The 19,846-nt window shown below is 41.4% G+C and overlaps 1 protein-coding gene across 1 annotated transcript in view; it reads left to right on the top strand.

Annotated features, from left to right (window-relative positions):
- Positions 1 to 15,853, top strand: part of SVIL (supervillin) — a 142,901-nt gene extending 127,048 nt beyond the window's left edge. The window contains exons 31-38 of the mRNA XM_042781163.1: positions 2,936 to 3,041; positions 3,744 to 3,951; positions 5,916 to 6,049; positions 7,372 to 7,527; positions 9,759 to 9,902; positions 11,471 to 11,595; positions 15,511 to 15,666; positions 15,767 to 15,853. Of these exons, the coding sequence (XP_042637097.1) occupies positions 2,936 to 3,041; positions 3,744 to 3,951; positions 5,916 to 6,049; positions 7,372 to 7,527; positions 9,759 to 9,902; positions 11,471 to 11,595; positions 15,511 to 15,666; positions 15,767 to 15,853 (1,116 nt within the window). The remainder of the gene's footprint in view (positions 1 to 2,935; positions 3,042 to 3,743; positions 3,952 to 5,915; positions 6,050 to 7,371; positions 7,528 to 9,758; positions 9,903 to 11,470; positions 11,596 to 15,510; positions 15,667 to 15,766) is intronic.
- The last annotated feature ends 3,993 nt before the right edge of the window (positions 15,854 to 19,846 follow it).

Here is a 19,846-nt window from a genome sequence, read left to right as displayed (position 1 = left end):
CAGGATTATCTTCTGTGTCTGTGTTAATTGGTTTCCCTTTTCTTTGTTGAAGAGGGTCTGTGCAGTCTTTCTGCCTAGTCCTCCATCTTGCCGGAACGTAGTATGTTTGTTTTAAAGCTATAAAATTATTTCATTTACTTATTTATTATCTATCTTCCCTCATAAGCATGAAAGGGGGAATGTCTTGGTCTTATCAACCATTATAACCCCAGTACCTGCATAATGTCCGGCAGCCACTACTGCCAAATTCAATGTTTTGTACACATTTCTTTGCAATGTTTGCATTATCTGTGCCTCTGGTCCCATCCTTAGTTACTATTAATTAATAATTGACTCTGGAGTTTTTAGAAAACAACACCTTAAGCACTATTTTTTCTATCTTGGATGAGTGGTTAATAATAGCATTGAGGGAAAAGAGCAGAAAAGTTTTCTCCAGAAATAAATGATCGCTCATGAAGCCTTCCAGAGTCCCAAGACCCAATCATCTTTCCCTAAGAATACAGGTGGTCTCCAACTTCTGTTGTATTTGAGTTATGATGAACTGCACTTAGAACCGTTTTTTTATGTGTGTGTATGTCTGTGTACAGCTTACTATTAGTAATATGTTCTACATACAATGTTGCAGTGAGTAATTTGCTGATGTTACCATTTGCAGATGTTCAGTGTTATGATTTACTGTTAAAAACACTGCCATATAGCAGGCTATGAAAAATTTAAAAAAAAAAAAAAGTAGTATTTGTCTTTCGTCAGAACTTACTCCATCATAACTCGGGACTACCTGTATTTAAATGTCTAAAACCTACCACTGATTACATTTTTTAAAGAATTTTTAGCAGCAGTTGCATTTTAATTTATTTGTCAATGTGGATGATTTCAACTGCCCTTTTATTTATTTTTCTTCCTCTGGTAATGGCCATATTATGTCTTTGGAGGAGCATAAATGAATGTGGTTTAATCGTGCCTTTAACACTGTCCTTCAAGTTCTGAGCTGTAATCGCTCCAGTTAGAGCATTTCATTTTTTATCAGTCCAACGAACGGAAAATCACTTTAGGCATTGAAAACACTGACACTAAATGGCACTTGATTATGCAAAATGAGACCTGAGATTGATCAGTTAACTCATGGTGAGAAATGCTTCCTACCTCTTATGGATTGAATTATGTCCCCATAAACTTTGTGTTATAAATCCTAACTTCTGTGCCTGTGGTTATAATCCCAAAGGGGAATGGGATGTCTTTGTTATGTTAATGAGGCAAGGTTAGTATAGGGTATATCGTGAGTCAGTCTCTTTTGAAATATAAAAAGATTAAACAAGCAATTGAGAGAAGCAGAGGGGGACACATAGATGTCAAGACAAATGGAGATCTCCAAAGAACCAGGAAGCTGAAACTAAAGAGACAAGGACCTTCCTCCAGAGCTGAAAGAGAGTGGCGTTCCCTAGAAGTGGTGCTCTGAATTCAGGCTTCTTACCTCCTAAACTCTGGTAGCATAGTGGCTAAGGCACTTGACTGCTAACCAGAAGGCTGGTGGTTCAAACCCACCAGCCACTCCTTGGAAGGAAGGTTGGGCAATCCTACTTCCGTAGTGATACTGCCTCAGAAACCCAAGGAGGGGTTGCTATGAGTCAGGGATGACTCGACGGTACACAACAACAACAACAACCTCCTAAACTAGGAGCTCTGGTAGCATAGTGCCTAAGGCACCTGACTGCTAACCAGAAGGCTGGTGGTTCAAACCCACCAGCCACTCCTCGGAAGGAAGATGGGGCAATCTACTTCCATAGTGATACTGCCTTGGAAACCCAAGGAGGGGTTGCTATGAGTCGGATCCGACTCGACGGCACATAAAACAACAACAACCTCCTAAGCTGTGAGAAAATAAATTTGTTTGTTAAAGCCATCCACTTGTGGTATATCTATTATGTTGTTGTTGTTATATGCTGTCGAGTCAGACTCGACTCATAGCAACCCCTCCTTGGGTTCAACCCCTCCTTGGGTTTCCGATATGGTATCACTACAGAAGCAGACTGCTGAACCTTCATTCTGAGGAGTGGCTGGTGGATTTGAACTGCCAGCTTTCTTGTTAGTAGTCAGTTGCTTTAGGCACTGCGCTGCCAGAGCTCCCAGACCCTACCTTTTAATGTTCCCGTACTGCCAGACTCAGTAAGTAATTTCCTCTTTGAGGGAAAATATTTTGCCAAAGTGAGAGAGAGTTGAGTCAACCCTAACGTTATTTGTGGGACAGGTAACATCTGATCAAAGAGTCTTTTAACAGGCAAGGGAGAGGCTGTGTTTGAAAGACATGTTGTGTGCTGTGGAGTTGGACCTGACTCATAGCGACCCTCCTTGGGTTTCTGAGGTGGTATCACTACAGAAGTAGATTGCCCAGCCTTCCTTCTGAGGAGTGGCTGGTGGGTTTGAACCTCTAGCCTTCTGGTTAGCAGTCAAGTACCTTAGGCACTACGCTATCAGAGCTATATCACTCTAAAAGTAGATTATTGGAATGATCGCAAACTTTCTCCCCTCCTAGAATTACCAAGTCAGTGAGTAGACATTCTCATGGCTAAGAGGTCTGCTTCGTTAAAAATGTGTTTAAGTCAATTATGGTACAGCTATCCCATGGAATACCATTAAAATATCAAAATTGGCGTTTTATAAGAATATTCAGTGACATAGGAAAATGTAAGAGAAGAAAACCAGGGTATGAGGCAACATAAAACAACAATCTTATATTTGTTGAGAAAAATATATATAGCTCAGAAATACTTTGAAAGGAAGGCTACACACTAAATGTCAGTGGTTAGCTGTACATAATGGGATGTTCATTGGCATTTCTTTGTACGTCTTAATATTTTTCAAATTTTCTGTAGTAGGCATGTATCATTTTTATGATTTTGAAAAAACTTATTTTTTTCCAATGTGTTTACATTTCAAGGTCCAGGTTCTTCAGGGGAAAGAGCCCCCCTGTTTTCTGCAGTGCTTCCAGGGAGGAATGGTGGTGCACTCGGGGAGAAGGGAAGAAGAAGAAGAAAATGCACAAAGTAAATCACTTTCACTGTTGGAATTAGATTTCTCTCTCTCCTTCTCTCTCTCCCTCTCTCCCCAACCCCCACCCCCAAATGTATTTTTATAGGCAAAAGGTTTAAAATAAGTCTCTCTTCAGATAGCTGTGGCTTTACCCGTGAAAGCTACCTAATGGTTTCCTTGTAAATCAGTTTTACGAGAAGCACATAGCCCCAGTGGAGTTTACTTCAGGATCTAATTTTGCGTGAATGAGGCTGGAAGATTACTTCATGTTTAACTGAATCCTCATAGTGGCTCTGTCTATTCTTTTTAGAAGGGGGGAAAAAGTGAATCTTCTTTTATAAATCATAAGATTTTGTGTAGGCCAGGCTCCAGCTAAAAAAGTGCTCCAGGGCCTTTTAAACAGGGCCTGTAATATCACTTAACGAGATATTTTATGCGTTTTGTAAAAACAGTTTTTTCTGTATGGCCATTTGGAAACCTGCTTCTAACTCCGAAAGGATTTGCCTTCTGGAATGGCAATGAGGCTGGACACTGTAGGTGCCCAGCATGACGTTATGTGTGGCACAGCCTCCGTCACTGTTCTGCATTCCTTGCCACCAATCCCTTTGCGTGGAGGAGGCTGATGGTGGTTGGTGGTGGATAACAGGCATTTAGAATGGCAGCCTTTCCTGTCTATGGTGGACATCCTAACTCTGTGCTGTTGGTGCCCCCTGCAGGTGAATGGAGGCTGTACTGTGTGCGAGGGGAAGTCCCCGTCGAAGGAAATTTGATGGAAGTTGCCTGTCACTGTAGTAGCCTGAGGTCCAGGACTTCTATGGTTGTTCTCAACGTAAACAAAGCCCTCATTTACCTGTGGCATGGATGCAAAGCTCAAGCCCACACAAAAGACGTTGGAAGAACTGCAGCAAATAAAATAAAGGAGCAGTGAGTATTGAGTGTCTGTAGCAAACTCTCCAGCCACAAAGCCTGTCCGGTGGCACACACTGTGAACGGTCCCTGGAGACCTCGTGGGGCTTCATTTATCATCTTTCTCAAGACTAGTTATCTCTCCTACTCTCCACCCCAAAGAATGATGTTTGAAGATGAAATATTTTGCTGTACAATACAAACAGGTTAAGGCTGAAAAGATTTTCAAGTTCCCAGTGGAAGCCCCCTGTGTGCTTAATGTGACTTCAGCAAATGTCGTCAGAGACGTCTGACATGCCTAACAGACATAACACTCTTATCAGGCAACGCCTCCAAATTTCAGGGCTTCCCCCACCTTTTGAGGATTTACCTTCTGACAAAGTAAATAGTAAGAGGCAGCACAGAGGCCAAGAGAAATGACCCCAACACATACTTTATTTTCTTTCTTTATAGGCATGACTCTCTGTTTGAATCATAAGCCTTTAAAGAGAGAAACCTTCAGATATCTTTTAGAGATTCAGGATTACCATTTTGTCAGAACAGTGAAATGTTTATAAGCATTAATTAGAGAAGAGTTTGTGAAACCACCAAGTGGGTCAAACCATGAGATACCCTTTATAGAGAACAACTGTATGTCTCTAAGGAGCTCTCGTGGTGCAGTGCCTAAGGCATTTGACTGCTAACCAGAAGCAGCCACTCCACCAGAAGGAAGACCGGGCATTCTACTTCTGTAAAATTTACCACCTTGGAAACCCAAAGGGGGTTGCTATGAGTCGGAATCGACTTGATGACAGTGAGTTTGTTGTGTATGTCTCTATCCTGAAGGCAGCCCCCTGCTAGTGAGTTACTGCAATTTCTAGGGCAGCCCTCCCACACAGCACACCAGGTATTGGGGACTTCAACCCAGTGCCTGTGGTTCCTCTCCTTGACAGGTACCCACAGTTGGTTGACCACCTATAAAGGTGGAACTCAGTGTGATAGGGTACTTAGGAACTCAGGGAAGGAGTAAAACTGAAGCTAGGAGAAATAAGATGAAGCCAAGGGTAAGCACAGTCTCTAGAAGTATGCTGTAATGTCCCCATCACTTCTCTAGACATGAACTGCAAATGTGGCTCTGCCCTACCCTGCAGAATGGGAAACACAAGCCGTCAAAGAAATCCCAGTGTCCACCAGTTGTTTGGGAGCTGCTCAGCATTTTCTTATACCGAGACCTGGAAGGACCTTGGTAACATCCTTACAATAAAAATGAAGAGTTTCCTAGGAACACAGTACATCACCAAAGTGCAATTTGTTTAAAAAAAAAAAAACCTCTCAGGGAGCCAGAACAGTGCCATCTGGGCACACTGCCCTATGACAGCTATAATCTCAGCACTGCATGGGCAGGACTGAGAGAAGAAGGCAGGCAACTGGTGTGCCACCAGGCAGACATCATTCTCTGGGGTGGAGTCGGGGGGAGACAACTTGTCACTGGGGAGGGATGATAAATGAAGCCTCCAGAGGCTACAGAGATTTTTCACATGGAACACTGAGAGAAAAAAAAGAAAATAAGCAAAAAAAATCATTCACTTACTCATTCATTCAACAAATATTTATTTGAGCTCCAACTTTGTGCCAAGCACAGTTGTGGGTACTAAGAATTATGAGTGAACAGGTCCAAGTCTTTGTCCTCTTAGAGCTTACATCCTAGCAGGAAAGGACAAGAAGCATTAGCTATGGGCTGATATATATATAAATATATGTTATTCCCATTACATATTATTGTACATTCCTCCCTAAGGGCAAATCGAGTTATCGCATCCCCCAACACGCACATACATTTATAAACTGCAGAGCAATTTGTTTCATCCATTAGTAAAAATTGCTTTTCATTAGAAAGAGGAAGAAAAGAGATGGTAAACTGATGAGTAGGTTGAGTCTTGAAGAATTTTGTGCTAGGACATTTGCAAAGCTTATTAAAAACTGCTGGAGTTTCTCCTCTACAGGTGCCCCCTGGAAGCGGGCCTGCACAGTAGCAGCAAAGTGACAATCCACGAATGTGAGGAAGGATCGGAGCCACTGGGATTCTGGGACGCTTTAGGAAGGAGAGATAGAAAAGCCTATGATTGCATGCTACAAGGTAACACAACACTCCATATTCTTTAATCATTATTTTAAAAAATCACTCATTAATTTATCCAATAAGTATGTATTGAGCACATTATTCATTATGTAGAAGACACAATGAATGAGTGTCAAGTTAGATTGGAAAAGGTTGAGTGGCCAGTGAGGAGATGAGGAGGGAATGTTACTGACTCGTTTGAGAAGTTGAATAATGAAAGAAGGAAAATATAGCCACTGAAAGGGCATCTGGGTGAAGAGAAAGACTTGGGCACCATATGTTTCTTTATATTACCTATGTCTGTAGTGGTTTTGGGTGGATCAGAAGGCTCCAATTGAGAAAAGAGATTAAACTGTAGAGATGGGATGATTAAAGGAGGAAAATCCATGAAGGGTAGGGATCAAGGGCACAAGGGAAACTTTGCCTTAGGGAAGGGGGCTTTGTTCTTGTTTAGACATCTACTGCCTGCCTGACTTTACATGGAATATTGTGAATTGGTCCTATTTCTGTCTCCACTGTCAGCTAGAGATGGGGGGTGGAGATGGCATGTGTGTAGACAGACAGGAAAGTGGTCCTTGAGGACACACGTGCCTGTACGCAAGGCTGGCTGCTTTCCTATACCTCACTTTTATTTTTAAAATTTTTCTGTTGCTAGTATTGTTAAGTCAATTATAAGTCAGTTCAGGCCTTTCCCACTCCCAAGATAAGTAAGTACTGTTTTTCTTTTAATTATTTAATACTTTACATTAATCCTTCAATTTATCCAGAATGTAGTTTGATGAATATTTTGTCCAGTCTTCTCTCCTAAGGGGCTAGTTTAATGTAGGCACCAAGACAAGGGGTTCTGCACTCTGAAAACCGCCTTCTTGTTGGGTGCTACTGAGTTGGTTCTGACTCATAGCAACTCCATGTGAGAGTAGAACTGTCCCATAGGGTTTGCTTGGCTTGTAATCTTTACAGAAGCAGACCACCAGATCTTTCTCTGCAGAGCTGCTGGGGGGCTTGAACTGCCAACTTTTCAGTTAGCAGTCGAGCACTTAACCATTGTGCCACCACAGCTCTTTTGCAAATTTAGGTAAAAGACACTGCCTGCCAAGATCTTAGGACTTAGGTTGGGACTGAGACCTCAATAGTATGTTGTCAATGAGTAAGTTTTTTCTCTTTTATTGCTTTTACTATTATGATTAAAAAGGACCCCTTCACCTCCAAGCTTAGATAACTTCTGCCAATTTTTCTACTAATTCTTTGTCCATGTCATGTTTTACATTAGTTCTTCAGTCCACCTGGAAATGACTTTGATGCACATTTTGTCTTTTGCTTTGTTCTCTTTTCTTTCAAAGATCCTGGAAATTTTAACTTCACGCCACGCCTGTTCATCCTCAGTAGTTCTTCTGGAGATTTTGCAGCCACAGAATTCATGTATCCTGCCCGAGATACCTCTGTGGTCAATTCTATGCCCTTCCTGCAGGAAGATCTGTATAGTGCACCACAGCCAGGTAAGGCCAACAGAAGGGGTAACAGCAGAAGGTACAACTTCCAAAAAGCCTCTTCATTTTACTTTAGCACTTTTTAAGCAATTTCTGTTTGTCAAGTACTCTGCCAAACTGCTTTCTTATATTATCTCATGTATCCTTGTACCTAAACCTAAAGGAAGGTCATATCATCTACATATCATCTACATATTACAGTAAAAGAAACAGGCTCAGTTACTTACCTTGCCCAAATTTATCAGTTAAGAATAGGTTGAGTGCAACAATGTCAGGCCTGGCATCTCTGCTATTCACCCAGCCTTTCCCTCAGTCTTATTGTTTCATGGTCCTAGTTGACTGCCACTGCTCCAGCCATCATATTTACATTCAAGACAGAAATAAGGGGGAGGGGAAAAGAACAGTGATAGCCATGTCTCTCTCCTTTGTCAGATAGAGCAAGAGCTTTCCCATAAGCCCCCAACCCAGTCAATGTCTGCTTATACCCCATGGGCTGAGGCTCTATCACATGACCACTCCAACTGTGAAAAGCAAGTGGTTAGCTTTTCCAGGCCCTGGAAAGAGGAAGTGAGTTGAGAATATCTACTGAGTCAGCCAAAGAACAAAGTCTGCCATGCCAAAGCACGACAGCAGGGCCAAGACTCTAGCCTATGTCTTCTGATTACAAGATCAGAACTGGTTCCACTAGACCACTGCCTCAAGACAGAAATCTCTGCACTCATTCCAGTTGGGATAGTCACAAGAAACCAGGCTATGTAGACCTTCCACCCGCTTCCAGTCAAGTTTGAGATCAGCTATCCCTGCACTGTGGTGTAGTCCCTCTTACACCAACAGCCCAGGTCACACCTTCACAGCTTGCCTGGTACATATCTCATCCTGTAGGGACGTGCCTTAAAAAGAGAGAAGGTCACCACCTTCATCATCCAGTGGCTCAGGGTGGATTATTAACTGTCATTGGGCTCTTAAAGTATGTGGCTTTCACAGAATCTTGAAAGATATGCTGGGAAAGGACTCATGGAAAAAGAGTCAGGCTGACAATTTGAGGAGAAATAGTGAGAGGCAGAAGAATTTCGATACTTGAAGCCCATTTCTCTCGTCCAGCAGCCATAACGAGGCATATTAAGTATGATCTGTAGCGCCAGCATGGTGCACTCTCCAGTTTTAAATATACTCTTTGGAGGTATACCATGCTAACAACTCCTCGTGTTACCTCGTTCCACCCAGATCACAGCTCTAGCCATCTCCAGATGGTCATGGCTGGCCTACCCTACAGGTGAGCTAGGGAAAAGGAAAAGAAACTGCAGGAGAGGTATGGAGAAGAGAAGAAAGATGGCCACATCATTGCTGTCACACTGTCAGAGAAACTGATGTCTTCCTAAAACTGATCAAAAAGCCAATGTAAATATTCTGATCGCTTTTTAACTATTTTTAGTAGTAGTGCTGAAAAATAAGATCCATAGTGTCTTAGTTTGTTTGCTAGGGCTCCCATAATGTAATACCACATGGGGTTGGCTTTAAAGAACAGGAATTTGTTGTCTCAAAGTTTTGAAGCTACAAGTCCAAATTGGCATTGGCCCTTTGGAAGGGTCTTTCCTTGTCAATAGCCCCTAGCCCTAAGACCCTTGGCATTTTCAATAGCCCCTAGCCCTAAGACCCTTGGCATTTCTTGGTTCTTGGCTTACAGACAAGACCTCACATGGTCTCTTCCCTCTAAATGTCAAATATATGTTGTGCTCTTTCTATGACACCACTCAGAAAGGATTAGATTTAGGACCCACCCTAGTCCCTTATTTCTTATTAACATAACAAAAGGAAACACCTATTTCCAAACAAGAAATACGTATTTACAGGTATAAAGATTAGGACTTCATCCTAACTTTAGGAAAAATACAGTTCAATCCATAACACAATGTAAATTTAGCTGTTTTTATTAAAAATTTCTAGTCTTTTAAATAAAATGAAGATACCAGTAATTAATTTCTTATCTGAATTTTTAAGGTGTCATTGATTAAGATCACTGAGTATGGCACAAGAGATTTTCCTCTCTTGTAATAAAAGAAAAGGCTTTCAAAAGATCAAAAGAAAAGGTTTTCTCTGCCCAGAGGCTTTTCCTGGCTTACCTTTCAAAGGGCTTAGGTGTCATGGAGGCCTTCAGTTTGCCCCTTTGCTGCCTTAGCCTGCAAGCCTGCAAGTGTCATGAGGGAGCTGCTGACTGTCTGGGTCTGTTCTTGCCCCCTCAGCACTGTTCCTTGTCGACAATCACCATGAAGTGTACCTCTGGCAAGGTTGGTGGCCCATTGAGAACAAGATCACTGGTTCTGCCCGCATTCGCTGGGCCTCAGACAGGAAGAGTGCCATGGAGACAGTGCTCCAGTACTGCAAAGGTGAGTTCCCTCCTGGAGGGTGGAGTTGCCAAACTAGCAAGTGAACTAGAAGTGGGTTGAGGACATGCTAGGACCTCAAATGGACCAGAAATGGGCCAGGGTGAGGAGGCAAGCTAGCCACCTGCAAGGACTGAAAGCAGATTGGAAACAAGAAGGGAGTCAGACCCTGTGTGGATGTGGATGTGGATGTACATGGCAGCATGAAGTGGGCTGGGGGGTGACCTAGGACCCCATGTAGACACAGCAGTATGAAGTGGATGAGGGGATGAGAAGTGGGCAAGGACCCTGCTAGGCCAACCCCAAGCATGCTCTTGCTCTGTGTACTAGGCTCCCATCCAGAAGCTAAAGCTTCAAGATGGTTTCCTGCAGACTTGGTCCAAATCCCAGACCATTCCTTTCTGTGACCTCCTGAGTGCATTAGGCAGTGTTAATAATGTCTGGCAGATAGTGAGGAAACAAATTTTTTCCTTTAACTTTTTGCAGCTTATTAATTTTGAGATTAGTGGATTCTTGGCTGCCAGCACGCATGAGAATTAGTTTTTCTCTTTTATATTATAAGGCTATGAGGCCACCTCACTTGTTACCCTCAAGGTTAAAGGCTGTATTGTGGCTTGCCCTGAACTGATTAAAACCCTTTCACGCTCAGGATTAATTGTGCTAGGGAGACAAGTAGCCCTCCATCACAACATGTTATCTTCATTAAGGGCTACACTGTCAGAGGAACAGAAACTCCTCAAAACTAGTGGAAAAGCTCATATAAACCTTTTTATTATAAATCAATTTAAATCAATTCTCAGCTTTTTACTCTACCATCTCCCTGAACTTTGGACTCTTTTTAATAAAATGAAGGTAAAACCGAAAAAACCCACTGCTGTTGATGCTGTTGAGTCCATTCTGACTCATAGCAATCCCCACTCATAGCCATCTTATAGCCATAGTAGCCATAGCAATCCCCCTTAGGTTTCCAAGGCAGTAAACCTTTATGGAAGCAGATTGCCCTGTGGAGTGGCTAGTAGATGTGAACTGCCTTTGAACTACCAACCTTCTGGGATTCCAGAAGCCAGAAGCATTTTGTTAGGTTCTGACACTGTAGAGTCAGAGTCAGATTAAGTGACCTGTCCCTGGATAAAAGTGGGCTCTTCTAGTGGCACAGTGGTTAAGGCATTTCACTGCTAACCAAAAGGTTGATAGTTTGAACCCACCAGCTGTTCTACAAAAGATGTAGAGAGAAAGATGTAGAGATGTAGTCTTCTCCCATAAAGATTTATAAAGATTTACAGCCTTAGAAACCCATTGTGGCAGTTCTACTCTGTCCTAAAGGGCTGCTATGACTATGAGTCAGAATCAACTTGACATACATGACATGAGCAGAGCATGGAAAACACACATTGGGTAGCCATGAGTTTTTTTTATTATATTTCCATGGATAAAATTGATTAGTCAAGAGTTCCTTCCAAAAGTTCCAAACAATGACAAAAAGATTTCAAGGGAAATCAGAGAGAGACAGTCTTTGTGCCCATTCTGGGTCCACTCACCTTTGCATTCATTCTGCATTCTGTGTACTACAGGAAAAAACATCAAGAAGCCACCCCCGAAGTCGTACCTTATCCATGCTGGTCTGGAACCCCTGACATTCACCAATATGTTTCCCAGCTGGGAGCACCGAGAGGACATTGCTGAAATCACAGAGATGGTGAGCACATTTCCCTGTCCTCTCAGGCGAGTCTTGAGAGTCTTGACTTACCTTGTGGAGAAGCATCCAATGGTATTTTCAAAGTGAGGAGGTTTTTTTTTTCTTTTTCTTTATCTTTATTTTCTTTAACAAGTCTACCTAGAATTATTAGCCTAGGAAGAACAAATCCTAAGAGCAAATCAGGTCAGGTGAACTGTCCTAGCTGGTTATTTATTTTCTACATAAGTAAAGTAAAAAATTTAAAAGCAAAGATGAGTTTACTGACTTGGAAAAGATACATAAATAGAAACGAAATATAGAAACTGGTTATCTCTACATTCTCTAAATTCAATTCAAACCTGTCACTTGGCATTACACTTCTTGAGCACCACATAAGGCACAAGGAAATCCTCATCTAACTGACATTAGAGAAGGCAAAGGCATAATAAGCCTGTGATTAATTAATACATTCAAATAACTAAATGAGGAAATATATTATGAATTACTCATTACAATATATTGCTCATGCTCAATATTTTATTAATCTTGTCTTTTTTATGAGACCACCTGCTAGTATCACATGTGGCATTTCATAACTCATAACCTCTATCTACTCTATCTATTTACCAAATATTCCCCAACAACACAGAAAGAGGATGCTTCCTCTAGCTATGTAACTATGTAAGAATCATGCAAACAATGCTGCTACTCCTAAAATCCTAATAATCCTAAATGTCACTCTTTAGCCAAATGGACATGATCCACATGGGAAATGGGCCAACCACAGGCCTCATCTCTGCCACCATCCATCATAGATAGCAGCATGGTTCCATTCACTATGAATCAACAAAACCTGCACGCTATAGAGATTACAAACATTGCCTCACTCATTTAGTCTACTAATTTAGTCTAAGTTCAAGGACATAAATAACTGGCCATCAGCAGTTTGAACCCACCAGCTATTCCATTATTCCATAGGAGAAAGGGAGAAAGACATGACAATCCAATCTGTCTCTGTAAATCTGTGAAGATCACAGCCTTGGAAACCCTATGGGGCTCTGTCCTATGTCTGATAGGGTCACTATGAGTCAGACTCCACTAAATGACAGTGGGTGGTTTGGGTATGGGCTGTATGCTGTTGCTGTCTGGCACAAGCTGGATAGGCTTTCAGCCAGAGAACTACACTACCTTGCTTTCCACTTCAGTGAATCATTGTCTTAATGAACATTCACTGAGTGCTCACTCTGTGCCAGGCACTGCTCCAAGTGCTTTACATTTATTTCCTCATTTAATTTTCTCAGCAATCCTTTAAGACTTATTAGTATCCTTATCTTACCAGTGAAGAAAGTGAGGCACAGAAACATGAAACACCTTGCCCTAAGTGGGAGAGTCAGGACTCAGATGCAGGCACCCTCACTCCAGGGCCAACCCTCTATATCAATATCATGTTCATCTGTTGTTGAACAACTACAAGTCATTCATTCCCCTCAGCTACCTACCCAAAGGGATGTCAGCTAATCTGGGGTCCCAAGTTTATTTACCCAGATTATTAAATATACATACAGGTTTTTATTTTTTTATTTAAAAAATCTTGATTTAAAAAATCTTGATTCAACTCTATTCTATGACTATGATACTCTATGTTGCTAGCTTCTAGCTTCTATCAAGTTACCAAGTTAGCCCATGGTGACTCCATGCACAACACAACTGTTATAACAGAAATACCACAACTGGATGACTTTAACAAGAATATGTTCTTGTTCTCTTACAGTTTAGGAGTGTAGAAGTCTGAGTTCAAAGTGCCAGCTTTTTTTTTTAGGGACTGGGTGAAGGCCCCTTGACCTTAATTCAGGCAGCTGCTGAGGCTGACAAACCCAACATGGCAGGCCACTAGTCCAAGTCCAGAAACAAACAGTCCCAAGATCAGTCAGCAGACCACATCCCATCCCTGAATCATGAAATCATGGGGAGTAAGAACATCCAGCCTTCCAGCCACACAAAACCACAGCCACAGGCAAGGTGAACTACAACCTTAACTAATTAACTAAACCATAAAAAACAAAAACCAAACTCTCAAGTATCATCAAGTAGGCTCCAAGTCATAGGAAACCCTCCTTGGGTTTCTGAGGCAGTATCACGTATCACTATGGAAGTAGATAGATTGCCCCATCTTCCTGGAAATCACTATGGAAGTAGATTGCCCCATCTTCCTTCCGAGGAGTGGCTGGTGGGTTTGAACCAGAAGCTTAGCAGTCAAATGCCTCAGGCACTATGCTACCAGAGCTCCCTAACTAAACTATAGGAAAAACAAAACATTACCTGGCCTTGTGCCATCCCCATTATTGGTTGCAGAGATCAGACCATTATAATCCATATGTTTCTCACTGGCTGATTTTCAGAAGTAAATCACCAAGCCTTTCTTCATCTGAAAACTCCACTGAAACCTGTTCAGCATCATAGCAACACACAAGCCCCCACTAATAAATAGATAGATAGATAGGTGGTGGTTGCATGGGAGGTGCATGGGAGGTACATGAGGTACATGAATTGAGATTCACAGCTGGATCTCCACATGACCACATGAAAAACAGACATTCTATCCTATCACTGACCACTGCATGATTTTTTGTAAGATTAATTTTTAAAATATTTTTGAACAAATTCCATTATGTGGTTATTTCTGGTATTTATACTTCAGATTAAATAATTTTGTCATAATTGTCATAATTGACACGTGATGTTTTTTGACACGTGATGTTTTCCAAGCTTTTTTCTTTTTCTGAGGCAATCCTGAGAACAGGAGTTATTTGTTATTTTAAACTTCCTTATAAACTTCCTTAGAAAGTGGGAGACCTGCAGGGCTTTCAACAACTCATTTAAATCTCAGAGTCATCTTTTCTTTCTCAGAGAAAGGAAGATCTTATTCCCTGTCCCTCTAGGCTGAGGCATGGATTACAGAGTTCTATACAGTATTCATATTTGTAGTTTAGTGGTAGAATTCTGGACTTCCATGTAGGAGACCTGGGTTCGGTTCCTGGCCGATGTACCTAATGCACAACCACCAATCATCTGTCAGTGAAGGCTTATCTGTTGCTATGATAGTGAAGTACTTTTGAATATCAGCCAATGAAAACTATGGATTACAACAGCCTGCCGTCAATCATGGGGATGGTACAGGATCAGGCAGCATTTTATTCCATTGTGCAAGGGGCCACCATGAGTCAGCGTGAACTGAAGGGCAGCTAACAACATATACTAACAACATATATTCTCAAATGCTTGACAAAAGAATAATCCCTCACAGACATCCTGATACTAGGGGAGAGAGATCCAATAGAGCTACTACCTCAGGACCATAGTACTGGGGTACACCAGACTCAACTGGCACAACAAAATACATAAAAGCATTGCTCCACATCCTACATTGGTGAGTAGCCACTGGGGTCTTAAAAGCTTGCAAGCAGCCATCTAAGATGCTAAGATGCTAAGATGCAGGTAATGGTCTCCTAGCATCAGAAGTGAAGAAGAACGCAAAAAAAAAATGGGCATTTAGAATCAAAAATGGGCATTTAGAATCAATCAGCCCTAGGACACGATGGGACATGATGGCCCTTGAGACCAGAAGAACTGGATGGTACCCAGCTACCAATGCCAACCACTCAGAAAAGGATGAAATCTGGTGAGACTCCCAACACTATGGCCCTGAAATACATTCGGTACCTGGACTAAAACTCACCCCCAGGGGCAGGCTCTCGGCCCAGTAGTTAACAAGATGTACACGCAGACCACTCAGCACAGGGAGAGGGTTGCAGGGGAGGAGACTGGGTTAGGGTTAGACATGGGGAATGAAATTAAATGTACACATGACATTGAATGTAAAACAAGCTCTTAAAAAAAAGATGTGGGACATGGTATTCTCTCTGCTCCCTCTTGTAGGATACAGAAGTTTCTAATCAGATTACCCTTGTGGAAGATGTTTTAGCCAAGCTGTGTAAGACCATTTATCCATTGGCTGACCTCCTAGCCAGGCCACTACCTGAGGGTGTTGATCCTCTAAAGCTTGAAATCTATCTGACTGATGAAGACTTTGAGGTAAGTGTTTTTCATTTTCAGGTAGGATAGCACTTAAACAACATGCTTAGTCCAAGAGTCCTTTTACTCACCCACTGGGCATTGTCTTTGAATTCCTTAGTTTGCACTAGACATGACACGAGACGAGTACAACGCATTGCCGTCTTGGAAGCAAGTGAACCTGAAGAAAGCCAAAGGGCTGTTCTGAGTGCCGATGTTGTCCTCGGGAGAGCATGCTGGAGGAACCTCTGTTGTCACTTTCAATACCATCATCGGACAGTAAAATGGAGTTTTTGGTATTTCTAAATTTCTAAAAATAAAAAATATATATATTTTTTTTAATCTGAGTTTTCAAAACCTGAAATTATTTGCTACCTGCTTGTCCTAAAGTTGTGTATTTTGTAAATGTTGAAGAGAACTCATTGGAAACTTTCCCAGATTCAACAGGTAATAAAATTATCTTTTATGTGCTCTTAAGCGGTGGTTCCTCACAACTGCTACACCACTGTCCCCTTCCTTCAGCTAGTCGCTGCCTTTTTTTTTTTGAAGCAGTTCTCTAAAGTGTTATTTTGATAGTTTGTGGATTCTAAAATATATATATATATATATATATATATCAAGTATGTATTTAACAAAGCAATATGTATTCATTCACTTTGAAGAGTTTTTCTTTTGGTGTCAAAATAATATTAAAAGGTAGATGGAGTTGCTTCTATTGAATTAGCTCTGCCACCAGTATGTATCTTTATATATATTCAGAAACGTTTCCTTCAGCATTAGGGATGACTTGTTCTGAGTACTGCTTCCGGTGCTAAAATGAACAAAGAATTTGTACTGAATGACATAGATTCTTAAGAATCTATGTGAATCAACCTTTCTACCTTAATATCACTCCAAAAAAAATGTATAGTGCCTTGTTTTTATGTACAGTTTGTATACAGAGAAGTTTGGTCTGCGTTTTTGACGATGGTTTGGAATATTATCTACAATTTTACTCTAAAATAATAGGAAAAAACATCTCAATTTCTAATTCCTGTTGTAAACATTAAACATGTCTTTTGTGTTATAGGACTCCCAAATAAAAGCTTCAGAATAAACACAACAATTGATTGATTGTTTCACATTGAATTCCAAGCATCTTCCTTTCTGAAAAATATTTTTTATAAAAGGTTAACTAAGAACCAATATTTTGCCATTAAATATTAACTGCTGTAACTTTGGGTTTAGTTCAGGACAAGATTTTATGCAAAGTGATTGATAGGATTAAATAAACAGATACTGACCCATCAAATTAGTTCCGAGTCCTATATTGAAGGCTTACTGTCTTTAGTTACCTAGTGGTACCATTAAATACACATACACAAGTGGGTGGGTTTAAAGAGTAGAAACATTTTCTCACAGTTCTAGAGGCTCAAAATCCAAATCAGGGCTTTGCCCATGTTGTTTCCTTCTGTGTGCTGCTCTCCTAGTTTCTGGTGTCTGCCAGCAATCCTTGGCATTCTGTGAAGTTCTCTCCCCTCTGGGTGTGTGTCTTTTTTATCGGTTCTGCTCTTTTTATAACTCAGAAGTGATTCATTTTTGGCCCCACCATAGTCTGATATGCTAAGCAGAAGGCTGGTGGTTCAAACCCACCAGCCACTCCTCAGAAGGAAGATGGGGCAATCTGCTTCTGATATGACCTCATTAACATAACAAAAGAAAATCCCCCTATTTTCAAACTCACAAGTCTAGAGAGGTTAAATTTTCAACATTATGTATTGTGGCCTCCCTGCTGATAAGGGTCATGCTTTGAAGTTGACAAAGAGTTGTTTATGTAAGCAGAGGTTTTTCAGACAGGAGAAACTAGGAAGATAGGAAGAGAAGCAGCAGAGAGAAAGAAGAGGCAAGGGATCTCCTAAAAGAGCTATAAAACAAGCCAAGGTCTGTAACACTGAAGGTGGCGACAGACCCATAAGGGGCCCTGTGGCCTTCAGTGACAGACAGAATGATCAAGAGGAGCCTGTCCTGCTGAGAGCAGCATAGACAGCTGTCCTGCACTGAAGAAGGGTGATTTTGCCTATGTGCTTCCTGATCCTAACCCTGAATTATAGCCTGTTACTCTGATCTGGAATTGTATCCTGCTCAGTAACAATAATCCATGGCCATCAACTCAATTCTGACTCATAGTGAGCCCCATTGGGTTTCCAAGGCAGTAAATCTTTACAGAAGTAGATTGCCTCATCTTCCTTCCACAGATCAGCTGGTGGGTTTGAGCCACCAACCTTCTGGTTAGCAGTCAGATGCCTTAGGTACTGTGCCACCAGAGCTCCCTAGGGTTTCCAAGGCTACGATCTTTATGGACGCAGATTGCCATGTTTTTCTTCCATGGAGCAGCTTATGAGTGCAATCATTTTATCCTTTCATTTAGCAGCTGGGTGCTTAATCATTGTGTCGCTAAGACTTCTTATACCCTGTTATTCCTTAACAAACCATTTCACTCTAAGTACATTCATCAATTCTGTGAGATGTTGCAGTGAATCACCACACTCATGCAGGGGAGGAAAGAGTGCTAAGGGGAGGCAGAAAGGCCAGTGGCAGAGAAGGAATGGTACAGCAGCTCGGAGAATGTGGAATCTGGGGTATATTTGACCTCTGCCTTGTAGGAAATGGCTTTGTGCTGATTCTTATATTTGAAGTTATTCATACAATACACAGTTTCCAGAGGAGTGGAACTATTGTCTCTTATTTGTTCCCCTGGGGCAGTTCCCCAGGTCAAAATCAGAGACAGGCTGCACAGGAACACACTTCTTTCTCACCTCCTGTTAAAATGTCTAGGAGCTTTGGTGGCATAGTGCTAAGGCATTTGACTGCTAACGAGAAGGCTGGTGGTTCAAACCTACCAGCCACTCCTCAGAAGGAAGATTGGGCAATCTTCCGTAGTGATACTGACTCGGAAACCCAAGGAGGGGTCGCTATGAGTCTAGTCCCACTTGACAACACATAACAACAACAACACAGACCTTCTGGGGAGCTCTGGTAACGTAGTGGCTACAGCACAAACCCACAGCCACTCCTCAGAAGGAAGATTGGGCAATCTACTTTTGTAGAGTTACTGCCTTGGAAACCCAAGGAGGGGTTGCTCTGAGTCGGAAACAACTCAATGGCAGGGAGGTTTTTCGTTGTTGTTGTTGTTAAAATGTCTGCCCAACTAGAGCTCACATTTTTGGTGGAGAGAGATGCATTCCAGAAACAGCTCTGGCATATATTTTAGTCCTTAAGTTTTTTGTTTTGCTTTTTTTAATTCTCTTTTTCTTGCTTATAGAAATAATGCTTGCGTGTCCACACAGTCACATGTACACAAATATTCATAACAGCGTTCACAGCCCATGTGTCCATCAACAGATGAATTGATAAACCAAATGTGGTATATCCATACAATGGAATCCTATTCCACAATAAAAGGTAACAAATACATGCTACAACATGGGGGAAAACCTCAAAAATATTAACTGAAAGAAGCCCGATTTGAAAGATGACATATTGTTTGATTCCATTTCTATTAAATCTCCAGAAAAGGCAAATCTGTATAGACAGAGATAGAGCAGTAGGGGGATAGGAGTGGGGTTGACAATAAATGACAAAAGGATACTTTTTGGGTGATGGAAATGGTCTAAAACTGGATGTAGGGTTGGTTACACACTATAAGCATATAAAATTTATAAATCACACATTTACGATGGTGTATTATGTAGTATATATATTATACCTTAAGAATGCTGTTTTTAAGAACAGCAACACTTGGTCTATGTGAAAAATGCAAACATTACAGCTATGTATAATTTAGGAATTGAAAATCATATATAATTCCACTTCCCAGATACAAGTACTTTAATAATTAGATTTATAATCTAGATTTGTCTTTATACCTATTAACATAGATGTGTTGGTGTTGTTATGTGCCATCGAGTCGGATCCGACTCAGCGACCCTTCCTTGGGTTTCTGAAGCAGTATCACTACGGAAGTAGATTGCCCAACCTTCCTCCCAAGGAGTGGCTGGTAGGTTTAAACCACCAGCCTTCCGGTTAGCAGTCAAGTGCCTTAGGCACTTGGCTACCAGAGCTCCTCGACATAGATGTGTATGCTCATATTTTTAAAAGAAAAACAAATTGTTCTCCATCCTCATGTTTCTGTTCACAGTAGTTCTGGATATAGATAGACCCT

The sequence above is a fragment of the Orycteropus afer genome, unplaced genomic scaffold (assembly GCF_000298275.1).
Source record: "Orycteropus afer afer isolate SDZICR_OR568_19922 unplaced genomic scaffold, OryAfe1.0 scaffold00090, whole genome shotgun sequence".
In the NCBI taxonomy this organism is placed as follows: Eukaryota; Metazoa; Chordata; class Mammalia; order Tubulidentata; family Orycteropodidae; genus Orycteropus; species Orycteropus afer.
Note: the sequence above shows the minus strand (reverse complement) of the source record. Positions and strands in the feature narration are given on the sequence as shown.